The sequence below is a fragment of the Ahaetulla prasina genome, chromosome 1 (genome assembly GCF_028640845.1).
Source record: "Ahaetulla prasina isolate Xishuangbanna chromosome 1, ASM2864084v1, whole genome shotgun sequence".
Lineage (NCBI taxonomy): Eukaryota > Metazoa > Chordata > Lepidosauria > Squamata > Colubridae > Ahaetulla > Ahaetulla prasina.
Window position 1 is genome coordinate 266,799,883 of NC_080539.1, and position 15,057 is coordinate 266,814,939.

The 15,057-nt window shown below is 37.1% G+C and overlaps 1 protein-coding gene across 6 annotated transcripts in view; it reads right to left on the reverse strand.

Annotated features, from left to right (window-relative positions):
- Nucleotides 1-877: 877 nt before the first annotated feature.
- The window catches only part of CARS1 (cysteinyl-tRNA synthetase 1), a 46,785-nt gene continuing 32,605 nt past the window's right edge, over nucleotides 878-15,057 (reverse strand). For 5 of the 6 annotated variants that reach the window (XM_058158125.1, XM_058158115.1, XM_058158105.1 and 2 more), the window contains 9 exons: nucleotides 14,295-14,392; nucleotides 7,762-7,951; nucleotides 6,918-6,986; nucleotides 4,990-5,071; nucleotides 3,506-3,586; nucleotides 3,269-3,336; nucleotides 2,287-2,346; nucleotides 1,484-1,567; nucleotides 878-1,155 (listed from right to left, as the gene is read on the reverse strand). In XM_058158125.1, the coding sequence (XP_058014108.1) occupies nucleotides 1,021-1,155; nucleotides 1,484-1,567; nucleotides 2,287-2,346; nucleotides 3,269-3,336; nucleotides 3,506-3,586; nucleotides 4,990-5,071; nucleotides 6,918-6,986; nucleotides 7,762-7,951; nucleotides 14,295-14,392 (867 nt within the window). In that variant the 3' untranslated portion in view covers nucleotides 878-1,020. Of the gene's footprint in view, nucleotides 1,156-1,483; nucleotides 1,568-2,286; nucleotides 2,347-3,268; nucleotides 3,337-3,505; nucleotides 3,589-4,989; nucleotides 5,072-6,917; nucleotides 6,987-7,761; nucleotides 7,952-14,294; nucleotides 14,393-15,057 lie in introns of those variants that run through there. The other variant, XR_009152180.1, reaches the window with a different exon arrangement.

Consider the following 15,057-nt stretch of genomic DNA (forward strand, 5'->3'; position numbering starts at 1 on the left):
GTTCTACTTACCTTTACTACCGTTTGCAACAGGACTGCGCTCGCTCGCTTCACTCACACCTCTGAGCATACACACATTGCCCATGACGACGTTGTGGCGGGTGGGCAGAGCCTCCCGCTGGTTTTACTACCGGTTCTATAGAACCAGACCGAACCGGGAGCAACCCACCACTGGTGGGAATGTATTCTGGGTTGGTTATAACAACAATCTGAAAATTATGTACAAATGCTATAATTACAGCAAAAAAATGGATCTATGCTTCTGAGTGTATGTTTTAAGAACAGTTTTTGCAATAATGTTTCAATTCCTTGCAACTTGTTCTTTAGCACTCTTGGTTTCTACTTTATTCTATTTTATTAATCCATTAATCTGCAAAAAGACATGCAAATTGTTACAGTCTTGGAGTGAGTTACAGAAAATAAACTGGTACCTATTTCTGAAAAAATATACGTGAAATTAGATTTGCACTTAACAATAATATTCAACTGATCACGTCATTCATTAGAGAAATAATTATTTCATTCTAGGGAAAGATGAATTTGTTTTATACATTGACTCATTTTCTCATTTTTCTCATTTTGATTTAAATTAATACCAGCCATTTTTGTTTTCCTTTACAAAACAAGCCTACTTGAAAAGTCCTGCACAGTTTAATAATGTAATGTTTTCAGTATGTTTCCTAATATAATGCAGTTTATCTAGAACATATTTTGTTCATGTTTTCCTAAAGATAAATCTTTTTGTAGACATTTCTCCTTCTGAGTGTGTTCTAATTCACAAATTAGTTTAGAAATAAGTGAATTTTCAGATTAAAACTAAATTAGGTTTTTGTTGGTTCTTAGTTATTCTTGATTGTATTGCATAAACATTACATGGATTTTATTATTGTAACAAAAGTTTTATTTATCTGCAACTAGATTATATATGTCAGCACAGTATGTGCAGAAACAACTTGTTACTTCCACTGATGTTACCCAACTTTTGCATTTCTTTAGGAAAAATACTGTCCAAATTTTATTTTCAGTTTGCAACTCCATTTTGATTCATTAGAAGAAATTCCTTATACAGTTTTTCTTGTGCTTCATACAGTTTCTTTAATTTCTTCATCTGTCCTTTGCTGAGTTCTTTTCCTTCCATATCATGGGTTGGAAGCCCCTAGAAAATATTAATTCAATGTAAATGAGTGAACAGGTTCAGTTTCAAATACTTATATGAATGAAATGATCATGGGGATGGCCTTGAACAAGCCACTTTTGGTCACTCTTGACATATGGTGGATAATATTGGCGCTGTTATCTTACAAAATTGCTGCATTATAAGGTTTATAACTAATTACATTTGTTAAGCACTTTAAACATTTGAAATAATTGCAAGGATTATTATATCATTCTTATTACAGCATTTTACCAGGTTTTTCCCTCATTCCTGAATTCTGAATCAAGTGTTTGTGGGTTTTTTTAAAAAAAAGTTACAGTATTCTTACATTTTCATCAAATTTGGAATACTTGTCGTGCTCAGATTTAAACATCTCTCCAGGTGGAACTTTCATTTTCGCAAGTTTTGCTGCCTGTAAAATAAAGATATTTTACAGATATTATAATTAAAATATTTTAATTCAGAAATAAATTAATAATATAACAGTCCTTGAATTATAACATTCTAAAGACTGTTCAAGGTTACAATGGTATTGAAAAAACTAACATATTACTAGTCCTCACATTTACGACTGCCACTGTCCCTGTGGTCACATGTTCAAAATTTAGTCCTTGGCACAGTATGTATTTTAATGACACTTGCAGTGTCCTGGGGTCACATGATCACCATTTGCACCCTTCCTATGGGCTTCCGACAAGCAAAACCAATGGGGAAAACAGATTTACTTAACAACTATGTGATCTGATTAACAACTGTGGTGATTTGCTTAATGACTGAGGCAAAAAAGGTCATAAAATTAGGTGTGCATCACTTAACATCTGCATCACTTAGCAATGAAAGTTCTGGTCCTAATTGTGGGGATAAATAGGAGTACCTGTACCATTGCCACATTTTTTGTTGCTTACATTGTGATAAACATGCCCAACCTTCGGCTAAAAATAAACTTTGATCAACACTTCAAAATCTTCAGATAGAAATAGATGTTCACATTAATATCACAAGCATGCTATGTGAAAGCACAAAAGTCTTTACACTGTAGAATGACTTGAACACTGAAAACAAAATTATCTTCAAAATTTGTAGTGACTGATATCACTGCCTACCATTCAGTTCATGATATAGGTTATTTACCTCTTGTTCTTGTTTCTTCTTAGCTGCTTCTTGTTTTTTCTTCTTTTTTTCTTCTTCGATCTAGGTGAAATCATAATAAAGAATGATTACTATTTTAAAAAAGGTATTAAAATCACTGCACTGTATACATATATTCCCCATCCTTCAAGTCTGATTATTCTGCATCATTGCAGCAGAGGGTATATTCATGAAGAACAGTCTACCTGCTCAATCAAAACGAACAGCTGTACTGGGGTAACGATGATACAGGAAGATGCTGGAAGTGAATGATCACTCTAATAACAGCAAAAACATAATCTCACATGGAATAAGGCAGTGGTAAACCAGTCCTATGTTTTTCCAAGAAAAAGTGACTGATAATATACTTGTAGGCCCCTCAAGTAAGATGACAATATATGGCAGAGGAAATGTTGACAATCTTTTGGAGTACCAATGGTGTTATGTCTTGTCATGAAGGAAAAGCAAATTTGAAGTGGCAAAGATTGAATTGCAGGAGAACATGAACTGGAAGAAGTATGAACATGAGAAAACTCAACACAATAAAAAATTAAATTAGTTGACTGCACATTGTCATTTTAGAGATCAATGAATTAAAATGGATTGGAATTGGACACTTGGTGAGAATATCACATGGACGTAGCTTTCTGGAGAAGTCTATAATGCTGGGAATGGTGGAAGGAAAAAGAAGAGGATAAGATAGATGAGCTCAATTATAGTAGCAGCACACGAGGAATGAAATGGGGATGAAATTATGAGGGCATAGTCCTCATGATGTCATAAGTAGATTAAGGGGGCATCTTCTTGCTCTAGCAAATAGCATGTATGGATTAGCCCCCAAATCCCTAGAAAAATTTGTACTCGTAGATAAACAAGTATAGAGACATCTGACTACATTTCTGTTGCAAGCTTATGCATAAATGATGGATTATTCTAAATTAAATTAAATGTATATAAAAATAATTCAAAGAATAAAATGTAGAACCTTTTCCTTTTCTTCTCTTTCTTTTAACAAAGTGTCTCTGTCTACAAGCTTGACCACAGTTGGAAGTCCTAGGAGAAAATAAAAAAAGATCTTTTAAATGCTTAAATATGTCATTACTACAGCCTATACAGACTATCATCCATATAAACTCTCAGGAATCAAATTAGATTGCTACTGTAGTGTTTTGTATTAGCAACTAAAAAGAGAAGCCAAGACAAAGGCCAGGCAGTTCTTTACCTTCATGATCTTCAAACCGAACTCCATGCTCTGGAAGGATATCATCTCGAAGTGAATCGCAAAGCTGAAGAACTTCAAACACTACAAGAACAAAATGTTGAAATTTAAGTAAAATATTTTCTATGGTCAGCTGGACGTACATTAAAGTAAAGACCTTTTCTTAACGTTTCAGTGGGTTTTCTTCATGATACGATCTTGCTAAATTTTTCTGTGTTTGTTTTAAAGGAATAAGCACTTGAGGAAACAATGTATGCTATGCAATCTGAGAAATGGAATGACTGAAACTTTACAGGAGATGCTTCATATATATTAGTTTGGGTTTTTTTTTTAGTTCTCTGCATTTTCTCATTGGCAGCAATTTTTTCATATCTCAGCCAAGAATCATACTTAATCCTGCATTTCAAGAGCCAGAATTGAATGAATTTGGGAACATCCCTAAAATTATACAACTTAACCCCCTGCATAAATAAACTTTCATTATTCCAGTGAAATTGACTAAAATTGCAATCTTAAGTAGATTTCCTTCCACTTAAATTCTCTCAATTCTTAACTAGAAAATATGTTTAAAATTGCACCAAATAAAGCAGAAGAAACCATTTTATGCTGTTTTAAAAATACATAATTGGAACTGCTTTTGTCCGCAGAAGCAAAGAATTCAGGACCCAATAGGTGAATTGAAGTTCCTTATCTCCAAACCATATCACACTGATATTTTGCAACAAGAGTTGTTTTTTCCTTTAAATGCTTCTCAATGTTCTAATCCTATAATTTTTTTGAGGCATTTTCTTTTATCTTAGTTATCAACTAAACATTCAAAAACCAAATCAAGTCTTTGCTAAGAACAGCCACTATACTCTCGAAGTTCCCAGTTTCTGCTGTTTTTGTTCAATGAATAAAAATGTTTTATTTACATAATATCCTACTTAAACTCTTCTGGACTAAAAACAAAGAGATCAGCAGTGCATGAATCTTTGCTACAACACTAATGATCTCAAAATGAGATTTCCACATGTAAATTATTAAGTCTACAATGCCTAGAAGCAGGAGAAGGAAAGGAATCATATTATGTCATGTAAGTAAAGATTCTTTGCCTTGATATTGTGTCTCAGCCATAAAAATATGCTTTGTGCAGAATCCGGGCAACCCAAAGAAGTACAGCCAGGGAGTGAGGAAACACGGTTCCTTTTTTTCCTTCATGCTTTAAAATAATAAAATTTTATGCAGTCATCAGTAAATGCACCACTGTGCAATAAAAATGGAGTGTTATTTCTAATAGCAAGCTGAAATAAGTAAGCCTGGATGTAAATGCAGAGTGTCACTTCGAAAACATGTCCACCTTGTGACTGAAAGGGCTCTTGTCTATTTGCACATTTTGCACAAGGGACTGAATTGTTGGCTGTATGCGGAAACAAAGAAAGGATTCCCTTTTGTAAGAGTGGCATACAATTTGTATAGATGTCTATTTATAACCAGAAAAATCTCACCTTTTTTTTCCCTGGCAATTTGCCTCACCCCTTCTCTGAACTCAGATAAAACATGAAGATAGGGCATTACTGTAGATTCAAGCTGCAGCATAAAAAAAAGGGCACTTTAAATACCATATCTTTCCTAAACTACTTTTACCCAATTTCTTCCAAACTAGATGGATCTGTAAAACCATTATCTGAATGAGGTGAATGACTGAAGCAAAGGAGTTCTTATCATACCTGAGTTTTATACAGGTAGTCCTCGACTTAACGACCACAACTGAGACCAAAATTTCTGTTTCTAAGCAGGACAGTGAGTTTTGCCTCATTTTACGACTTCTTTTGCCACCGTTGTTAAGTGAATCACTGCAGTCGTTATGTTAGTAACAAGACTGTTAAGTGAATCTGGTTCCCCCATTGACTTTGTCAGAAGGGAGCAAAAGGTGATCACATGACCACAGGACACTGCAACCGTCATAAATATGAACCAGTTGCCAAGCATCTGAATTTTGATCACATGACCACAGGAATGCTGCAATGGTCACAATTTTGGAAAATGGTCACAAGTAACTTTTTAGTGCCGTTGTAAGTTCAAAAATTAATAAAATAAATGGTCACTAAATGAATAGTACCGTAGGTCAAGGACTACCTGTTGCATAGACAGACAACATAATGCAAGGCACTCAGGCATGACAGAAGACTGGATCCCTTTTAAATATTGCATTCTTTGTTTTAGAAAAACAAAATATATGTGACAGAGCATGGTCAAAAAAAAAAGAAATCCACTGTTCCCCAATGGATCTTATCTATTGATAACATCCAATATCCTGTGATTGATTAATGCAGGTCTCTTATGTCTGTAAATACTTGGAATAAAATTGTTTATTTGAACAAGGCTGTTACATGAACAAAAGCAGCTTTCTTAGGACCCCACTGTTCACAATACCAGTATCAGTCGGATGTTACATTGATGAACAAAAGATAGTCATACTGCCATGAATTGACAAATATCATTTTGGTTTTCACTAATTTCTTCTGTGATGATTATATCCAGGCTACAATAGGTTTACATTGGTCTTATTGTAGCACATACTCAGGAATTTCAATTTGTACAATTTGATTCTTTTCTGTTGCTAGATTTAATGCCATTTTCTGCACACATTGCCTTTTTTTAAGGTTAATTCATATACTGTAATCAAATTAACTGGGAGAAATGGTGCACTGTAGGACAATTGTGAAACAAGGTACCACAAATGGGTTTACAGAATGCATCCAAAATCCAGAATCCATAATTTCCATAAAATTAAAATTTAGCAAATTTTATAAAACATTTTATGGCATGATACAAAGTGTTATAAAATATTTCCTGTCATCAACTCCTAATGTTTGACTGTGCTATATGACTGTGCTATTCTCAAGGCAGAAATCTCTGAAAGTATCCCAACTTCTTCAGTTAAGACAGTATGTTAGAATTTCTGCCATTGTTGAAGGCATTGAGGAATCTGGTAAGGAAACTTCCCTAAAACAATGAGCCAATGGGCCATGGGTTGTTTAGCAGTTACCTAAAATGTTGAATGAAGTGTAACTAGTAAAAAACATTGTGGCTTTAACAAAGTGCTCCGTCTTAAATAGAATACATCATCTTCCTAAACAAGTTAGAAAACATTCTCTTCTATCAATTATGTCTTTCATATTCCTTTCTTTTAAAAATTCTGTGAACATTGGTTGCTATTTCCTGTTAAATGGCAGGAAGAACTTCCTGTCCTTTGTATGTGTGTGTGTAACAAAACAAAATCAAATAAAAGGGAAAATAAAAATACAGTATTACTCCAACTATTATTACCACCACCACTATGTTTCTTAAAAAAGTTTTCTTCAATGTCTAATGTCTAATCTTTAAAAACCATAAATAGCTACAAGATCAGTAAAATATGCTTTCCACTTACATTTAATGCATGACCATTTCTTCCAACTGGGAAACCAATTCCCTCCTCGCTTTCTATTGCACCAAAGACCTATGTAAAGGAAATGTGTACAAACCTGAACATATAGATTCACACTTACTAGCAGGTAGCGTTTAAGTGTTAAACATTTCAATCAAAAATAATGTGAATACAATTTGAGTTAGCATGCCTGATTTCATATTCCACACATACAGTGGAACAATAATATAAATTCCTGTAATATAAATATTTATAAATATGTGATATAAATATCAACTATTTGGTAGAGTGAGATGGCATTATCTTTATCTATTTCTTCTCTTCGCTATAGACATTTTCCACGAAAAGCTCTTGCAGAGAACTGGATATCCTTTCTCTAGAAGTTCCTGCTGGGGAAAAAGGCTGTGTTCTGTAGCACCTTCGGGCATAATGCAAATTTTAATTGCTCCTGAAATAGTATTGCCTGATGATTGTCAATGTTAATACAATAATTACTTATGTATTTAACCTTATTACTGATTTAATAAAGTATAGACTGAGTCAGTTTTTGGTTACAGCACCATAAAATATTTGGTAAGTAAGTAAGTAAGCAAATAAGCAAGCAGTACTAATTAACCTTAAGGCATTTCTTAATTTTTAGAAAGCAGACTTTTTTAGTCATTCAAACCCCAAAACTCATATTTCATTTCATGTAATTTCCAATTGTATTCTAAATTACAACAAATCTAATCAAATCTAATCAAAGTAAAAGTTCTAATCCAAATCATAAAAACAAACAAACCACTAACATACATCCTTAACAAACAATACATGGCCAAATTTGAAAGCTTTATTCAAATTCCCATACCGTGAATATGTGGGTAAGATAAATGCTTATATTTTCTAGCAACATTCTATTTGGCTTCTGTCGAGCAGTCTTCTTTGCACCAATGTAGGAATTACATTGACTGACCAATGATCGCAGCTCTTCCAAGACTGTACGCGTATCGATGTTATCACACAATGCTTCATGGACAGCTTCTTTCTTATCATAAAAACTAGGCAAGAATGGAAAAATTTTGGTAGTAATTGAAGACTCTGGAAGCTTAGTCTAACATAATTTCTCTCAACTGGATGAATATGTATTAAATTGACAAATATTAAACGTTACACACTATGTTTAAAAAAACTAATTTCTTTTGTACATCAGCGGGATCTGATCAAGAAAGAGATCCTGTGATGGATAAGTCAATAAAATCAACATAGTCTGAAGCAACTGTGAAAAAGGTAAATTCCATGAAAAGGATCATTAGAAAAGGGAGATAAATAAAACTGACAATACTATTATGTCTTATTAAAATGTGTTTTGTAATCATTTTTAAAATATTGTGACTGACTGTATTGATTGCAAAAATCTCAAAAGGGACAATATAAAACTAGAGAACACAGAAAGGAGAAACTAGTATTATCAAGAAGCTGAGCAGCTCCCGTATGTGGAAATGTTAAAATATTTGAGCCTATTTACTTTAGAAAAAATGTAATGATGTGAAATGGAGGCATGTAGAATTATATATGGGTGGAGATAATTTACACAGAGGAAATTATTTTATTTTCTCATACTTAGTACTTAGAATAATCCAATACAAATACATGGAAAATTCACTGAATAAACACAAAAAAAATCCTTCAAATGCATATCTTAAGTATGGGATTAGCTTCCTTATATTATGCTGATTATGTGAAAGAATAATAAATTACATAATATCTATATTCTGCCTTTTGGATCAACGATAGCATTCAATACTACTTTTATAAAATAGCATGGAGGAAGTTATTACACCCATGCCCTTTTTAAACATGAGATCTAATTGGCTACCGAAAAAACTGGAAGCCTGACTAGACAGGCCTTTATCTTCTTCAGCAATACTTTGTGGTTCTCAGTATTTGCTTGTTAGGGTCAAAGATAGTCAGTCTGGTCCAATGCTTAAGGCATCAGGTTAGAAACCAGGAGACACAAAGTAGCTGGATGATCTTGGGTCAGTCACTCTCAGCCCTAGGAAGGAGGCAATGGCAAACCACTTCCATAAAATCTTGCAAAAAACAAACAAACTGCAGGAAGTAGTTGCCAAGAGTCAACAATGACTTTAGGGTTTTTTGTTTTTTGTTTTAAAAAGGAGGGGGGAAGGGAAGAGAAAGAGAGAAAGAGTCAAGAGGGCTGACATTGGGAACCCTATCACATATACCCAACTATGTTTAGATCTGAGATACATTAGGTTAGGCAAATCATTTGCAGCTGTTCTGCAGCAAGCTTGAAAGATTCAGACTGAAGTACAATATTTCTATAAGATATTGAGTGAGCCAAAGTGATATAATGCAGTTGTGAACAAAATTTCCTGGCTTGGAGGTTGCACGGGCCATGGCTAGTGATACTGGAACTCTTCAGGCTTTTTTTTTTTTCCTTTTGGGTGAAAGGATAATTTTTAAGGGCTAACCAGAGCTCCCCTGAAACTCTGCTTTTTCTCTTGAAAACTAGAATACTGTAAAGGAGCAACTGTTTGGCCTGGAATCATACACTTTGCATTTCTATGTGCTCCTGGTGGGTGTGGCGTTTGGTATTCCCGTTCCATAGAATGAGAGGCCCTTGAAGGCAGCAGCCAGAATTATGGATTCCATGAATAGTAAGACACAGCCTGTGTTGTTTTACTGGGTTCCTCAGGAGGAAAAAGATTTCCCACCTAGAATTAAAACGACCGATATTGTTTGAAAATGCACTATGATATAGTTACTATACCTTATGTTGTGTCTGCGCCCCCCAAGCCGGGCCCCCTGCCAGAAAGTGACTTGGACAGTGAGGGGGAAGGGCCATCAGGACTTACCTTGGAAGCACCGGCTTCCCTGGCTCAGCTCCAGGAGCCAGAGGCAGGCCAGGTGGAGGAGATAACGAGGCCTCCGTCCCCTGACTCTTTCCCCCCCCCAGGCCACACCTCCAGATCCAGCTGATGGCAATCAGGCCTGGCTGGACCCTAGGTTTCGTAGGCAGGAGAGGTGGGAACAACAGAAGCAGGGGTGGGGCAGGCCTAGGAAGTGCTGAGTCATGGAGCCACACCCCATAGGATATAAAACCAGCAAGGGCTGCTATGCCTCTTCGTAGCAGGCAAATCAACTGCTTAACTAGAGCTGAAGTACTGTTTGTTCCTGGGTGACTCATCGGCATCAAGGGAGATAACAGAGTCACTTGGCAGACGCTCGCTAGTTTGCTGCCAGAGCTGATAGTGCCGGCTAATTAAGCCATTGCTTGGACAGAGGCGAGGGGGGAACACCTTACTAACTAACTTTTATTTGTGCTATACAGTTTTATCAGAATGTTACTTTTAGAATTTTGTTACTCTATTGTAAAAACCAAAACATAACTGAATATTTGTGCAAAATAACACTTTTACTTTATTTAGATCGCCTCCTCTTATGTTTACATGAAAGCATAAAAACCTTTTAGCAGCAGCTAGAAATATCAGTCCATACCCTTGTAATTAAAATACTGAGTTTGTATCTACTTCAGTTTCTGCAAGGAATTATTTGGGGGAGGGGAGGCACAAACAGATTTATGAAGAATTCTAAGATATAAATTAGGGGTAGAACAGGAAAAAAAGTATATTAAAAATAAAGCACTGAGATGACATATTACAACAGCACATGTAACTGCCCTACCTAACCAATTGCTACAGATGGTCCTTGTTTAACAACCACTGGTTCAGCAACTGTTCAAATTTATGATGGTGCTGAATGAATCGTAGTTATGACCAATCCTTGAGTTTCAGCTGTTGCCGTGTTCTTTCCTTCTTCCCCTGCTGGTTCACAATCTGGGCACTGATTATGATGTTGCAGTGATTCATGGTCACATGATTGCAATTTCTGATATTTCCTGCTGGGTTTCCACAAGCCAAGTCAATGGAGAAGCATATAGGAAGTTGGAAGTCGTAATCACACGAGATCCTCACTTAACAATCTGAATGGTCCTTGCTTAAAGACAGCAACCAAGACTGCTGGAACTACCGATGGTACATAGCACAGTCACATGACATTGCTCTTGTTGTTTAGCCATGGCAAGTCCACTCTGAATTGCTTTCATAACCTAAGAATTACCTGTTTAACATTCTTGACTCATAAGCCAAATTACAAAAACTTCTGAAAAGCAGCCATACTACATAACATTATATAACACTAACCCATTATTTGTTCTGGCATGCTAGAATATTGTCTGAATTGTACATTTGAGATTGATCTTAATTCTGGTGGATAAAAGCAAGCTGGCTTTAAATGCTAGGTTTTGAAACTGGCTAGTCACCATTGGCCATATAGATTAGATCAGGGGTCCCCAACTCCTGGTCTGTGGACTGGCACCGGTCTGTGGCATGCCAGAAACTGGACCACCAAACAAGTGAATCCCCATCCATGGGATGCAGGCAGCATGCAAAACTATCCCCCTCCGGTCTGAGGGAAAACGTCTCTCCACGGAACCGATCCTTGGTGCCCAAAAGGTTGGGGGCCTCTGGATTAGATTAGTTACAGTTTTCCAGGTTTGAATGACACAGCAGTTGGGTTTATCAAAAACAGGAGAAGCCTTCTGTCTTATCAGAGCATGGAAAAAGAAGGAAGAAGTTACAAATCTGGAGAGCAAGTCTATGATTGTTCCTATCATGGTTAAACCATGATTATTACATCCAAACACAATGAGGGGTTTCTGAACAAAAACGTTTCGATCTGCATTGTGCAATCCTACTTCAGATAGTTTATCTGATAAAGAATGAATGCCTCTTAAGAATGTGTGTGTCCACCTCTGGAGGCCAAAACAAGTTTAATATCTTTATGACCGATATAAAAAAAATGGAGCCTGGAAGCCAGCCAAGAGTGGAACAGAGTTCCAGGAATCCAAGGTGAGGCTTCAATGTACTTTGCTCTTCAGGGGGCTAAAATAACTATAAATTGTTATATAAAACTGTTTCACCTGCATAGCGAAAACTGCTGTCAAAGTCAGTTTGGGGATTCAGCATCTGAATTGCTTTTAACATTGGTTTTGTGCCTTTAGCAGACTGTGGCAAATGGCCAATGGTTGTAATTTTCACCATGCTTGTGTGGGGGAAAGATACTGCTCTTGCTTTTGCAGCAGACCCTAAAACAACTAATTATCGCTGAAGAATTCATTCTGAAAGAAGGGAAAAAGGAAGTCTGCTATGGGTCCCTGAGTGCTGAGAGTACCGAGATGATAGCAAGGCTAATTTTTGCCCAGCTGAAAGAAAAGTGAGGCATGTGAATGAGTGGATCGTCTACCTGATTTTAGATGCTGCTGGTCTAGGACAAGGCCTCAAACTCAAATTGATACAAAGGCTGCAGAGAGGCCTAGTTTGCTCACCTGAGGCTCGTCATATTGAAATCTTATAGGTTTCTCCGCCCACCTAGCATTTTTTATTAACCTGGATAATATTTGGTTTTGTGACTAGATTGATAGGTACTATTTTTAAGATCATGACTGGAATGACATAATTTAGGAAACAAATTAGCATAGTTCAAATGTTGCTTTTTCCCCTTTCTTTTCTCTCTCCTTGCTTAGAGATGTATTTCTGCGGTAGTGCAGTGGTGAAAATGCAGTACTGCAGGCTACTTCTGCTGCCTGCTTGTAGTTTGGCAGTTTGATTCTCAACGGCCCAAGGTTGACTCAGCCTTCCATCCAGAGGTGAAATGTAAAATTTGTTACTACCGGTTCTGAAGGTGTGGCTTGGTGGGGGGTAGTGTCACTGGGTGGGTGTGGCGAACTTTTTTTTTTTTTTTACTTTTGAAAACATTTAAAAGCTGAGTTGCTTGATCACCAGAACCCTTTAAAAGCATTTTTTCTACAGCCTCTTTGGCTGAAGAGGTTGAGAAAAAATGCTTTTAAAAGGTTCAGACGATCCCAGCTGAGCCGCGCGATCATCAGAGGCTTTTTTTTTTACTTTTAAAAGCATTTTTTCAGCCAAAGAAAAAATGCTTTTAAAAGTAAAAAAAACAAAACATCTTTGATGATTGTGCAGCTTAGCTGGGCATGGGGGGGGGAGGGATTTTTGCTATCGGTTCTCCGAACCACCACCCGCCATCGCTACCAGATCAGGCAATCCGGTCCGAACCAGGAGCATTTCACCCCTGCTTCGATCCATCTGAGGTGGGTAAAATGAGGACCCAAATTGTTGGGAGCAATATGCTGACTCTGTAAACCGCTTAGAGAGGGCTGCAAAGCACTGTGAAGTGGTATATAAATCAAAGTGCTATTGCTATTTTTATCTTTTTCCTGTTCTCTTTTCTTCTCTGTGTCTAGCAGCAGAAAGATCTCGCTTGCTTGCTTGTTTCTCCTATTCCTTGCCTGGCAGAGAGACCCTCATGGCAGACTAACCTCTCCATGCCTTTCCCTGGACAGCCTTCGCCTGCTTCCTGGCTGTTCCAAGTGAAGCTATGCACCTCTCCACTGCCCGTGGACAGCTTGACACCATCTTAGAAGCAGTTTCAGCCCAGAGCATCAAGGTGGGCAACGGTTCCCGGAGTGGCACTGTAGTACGAAAGGGCTCTGGGGCATCAAGTGCACAACTCAGCCAATCGGGCTCTGCTTGTGCTAAGAGTCAGCCAAGATGAACTACCACGCTGCCATGCCACTCTTCTCTCTGTACTGCTTCCTGTGGCTCAGCTTGTGCATCTGTGCAGCATTCAGCTACCGAACCTTGGCGGACCTTGATGACCTCAGCAACCACAAAGTGTTGAAAACTGCAGTCTCAAGAAAATGATCTGGATGATTGTGGCCAGTTGGCTGCATGTATGAGATCCCTGAGCTAGGCTCTTCTCTCACTTCTTTGGATGGCCTTCCCTTGTTCCTTTTAATTTTTATCAAATCAAGGAAAGAATAGGCCAGAAGACGAAAAATAATGTTTAACCAGTTTAAAAGTCATAACCAGTTTACTTTAGCAGGAAAAACCAGCTCTCTTGAAAAGCTTATGAAAGGGGCATTCGTTCTTTTTCCTACTTATGGATTTTATGGTAGCATTTGTTTTACATTCTATGTAATAGTAAGTAATGAAATGGTAGCACTTTGAACCAAAAGAACTGACTGCGAAATGCACAAACATAGACTGGCATGTAGGAATCTATGCCAAGCACTAAACAGAAGTTGAAATCAGTTAAGAAGGTATGTGCAAAGACCTGGGATTGGTGCTATGAATGCCCTGGTTTGGTATGTGAATTAACAAGTAATTGAGTTTCAAGGAGGAAGTCTTTAAGGAATGCACCCTGTCTGCTCTAAATGGAAACGCCAGATTGAAAAACAGACATTGACACAGATACACAGAGGTCTATTCATAAAGAGAGAAAGAAAAATGGTTAGCTCACCTTTTATTCAGTTCAATTTCCTGGGTTTCCCATTTTTCATACTGGCTTGTCACATCAACAGGAGCTCGAAGGATATCCTTTACATTTAAAAAGAACTCCTAAAAAGGGAAAGGAAAGAGCCCACAATTTGTTACAAAATATACTGTTCAGATACTTATTTCCATACTCAGTTTCGGTTTAAAATAGGACTAACCCAGCAAGAAAAGCAAAATTTCATCCCCTACTATCAGGCTGTGTGTGTGTGTGTGTGCGCGCGCACGCGCATGTGTGCGTGCGCACCCTTAAAAATGTTTTTGCAGAACATGGTGGAACATACCCTACCAAAGAGGAAGATGATTTGAAAGTTTTACTTCTTTCCCTACCTTCATCTTGCTTTGCATATTGATTTAAATTGTATATTGGCATGCTAACAATGAACTAAGAAAACAGGCCTTTGCAAGTTTTTTATTTCTGATTAGCCTTTTAAGGAAACCCCTCTCCACTATAATACAGATTAATCTTGGAGGATATTGTTACTTGAATTAACCCGGAAGGTTAAGTGGCAACCATCAAGTTTTCAATTTATGCCAGGGCAAAGGAAGTTGATAGGATTCTCCTTGGTTTCTTTCAATAATTAATCATCAATTAACTTTACTTGTCAGAAGGCGCTAGTGAAGGTCACAAATGTGATTATGTGACTAGAGGAGAATGCAAGTTGTGATTGCAAACCAGTTGCCCGACACTCGGAGGACAATCACATGACTGTAGGGATGTTACATTGGCT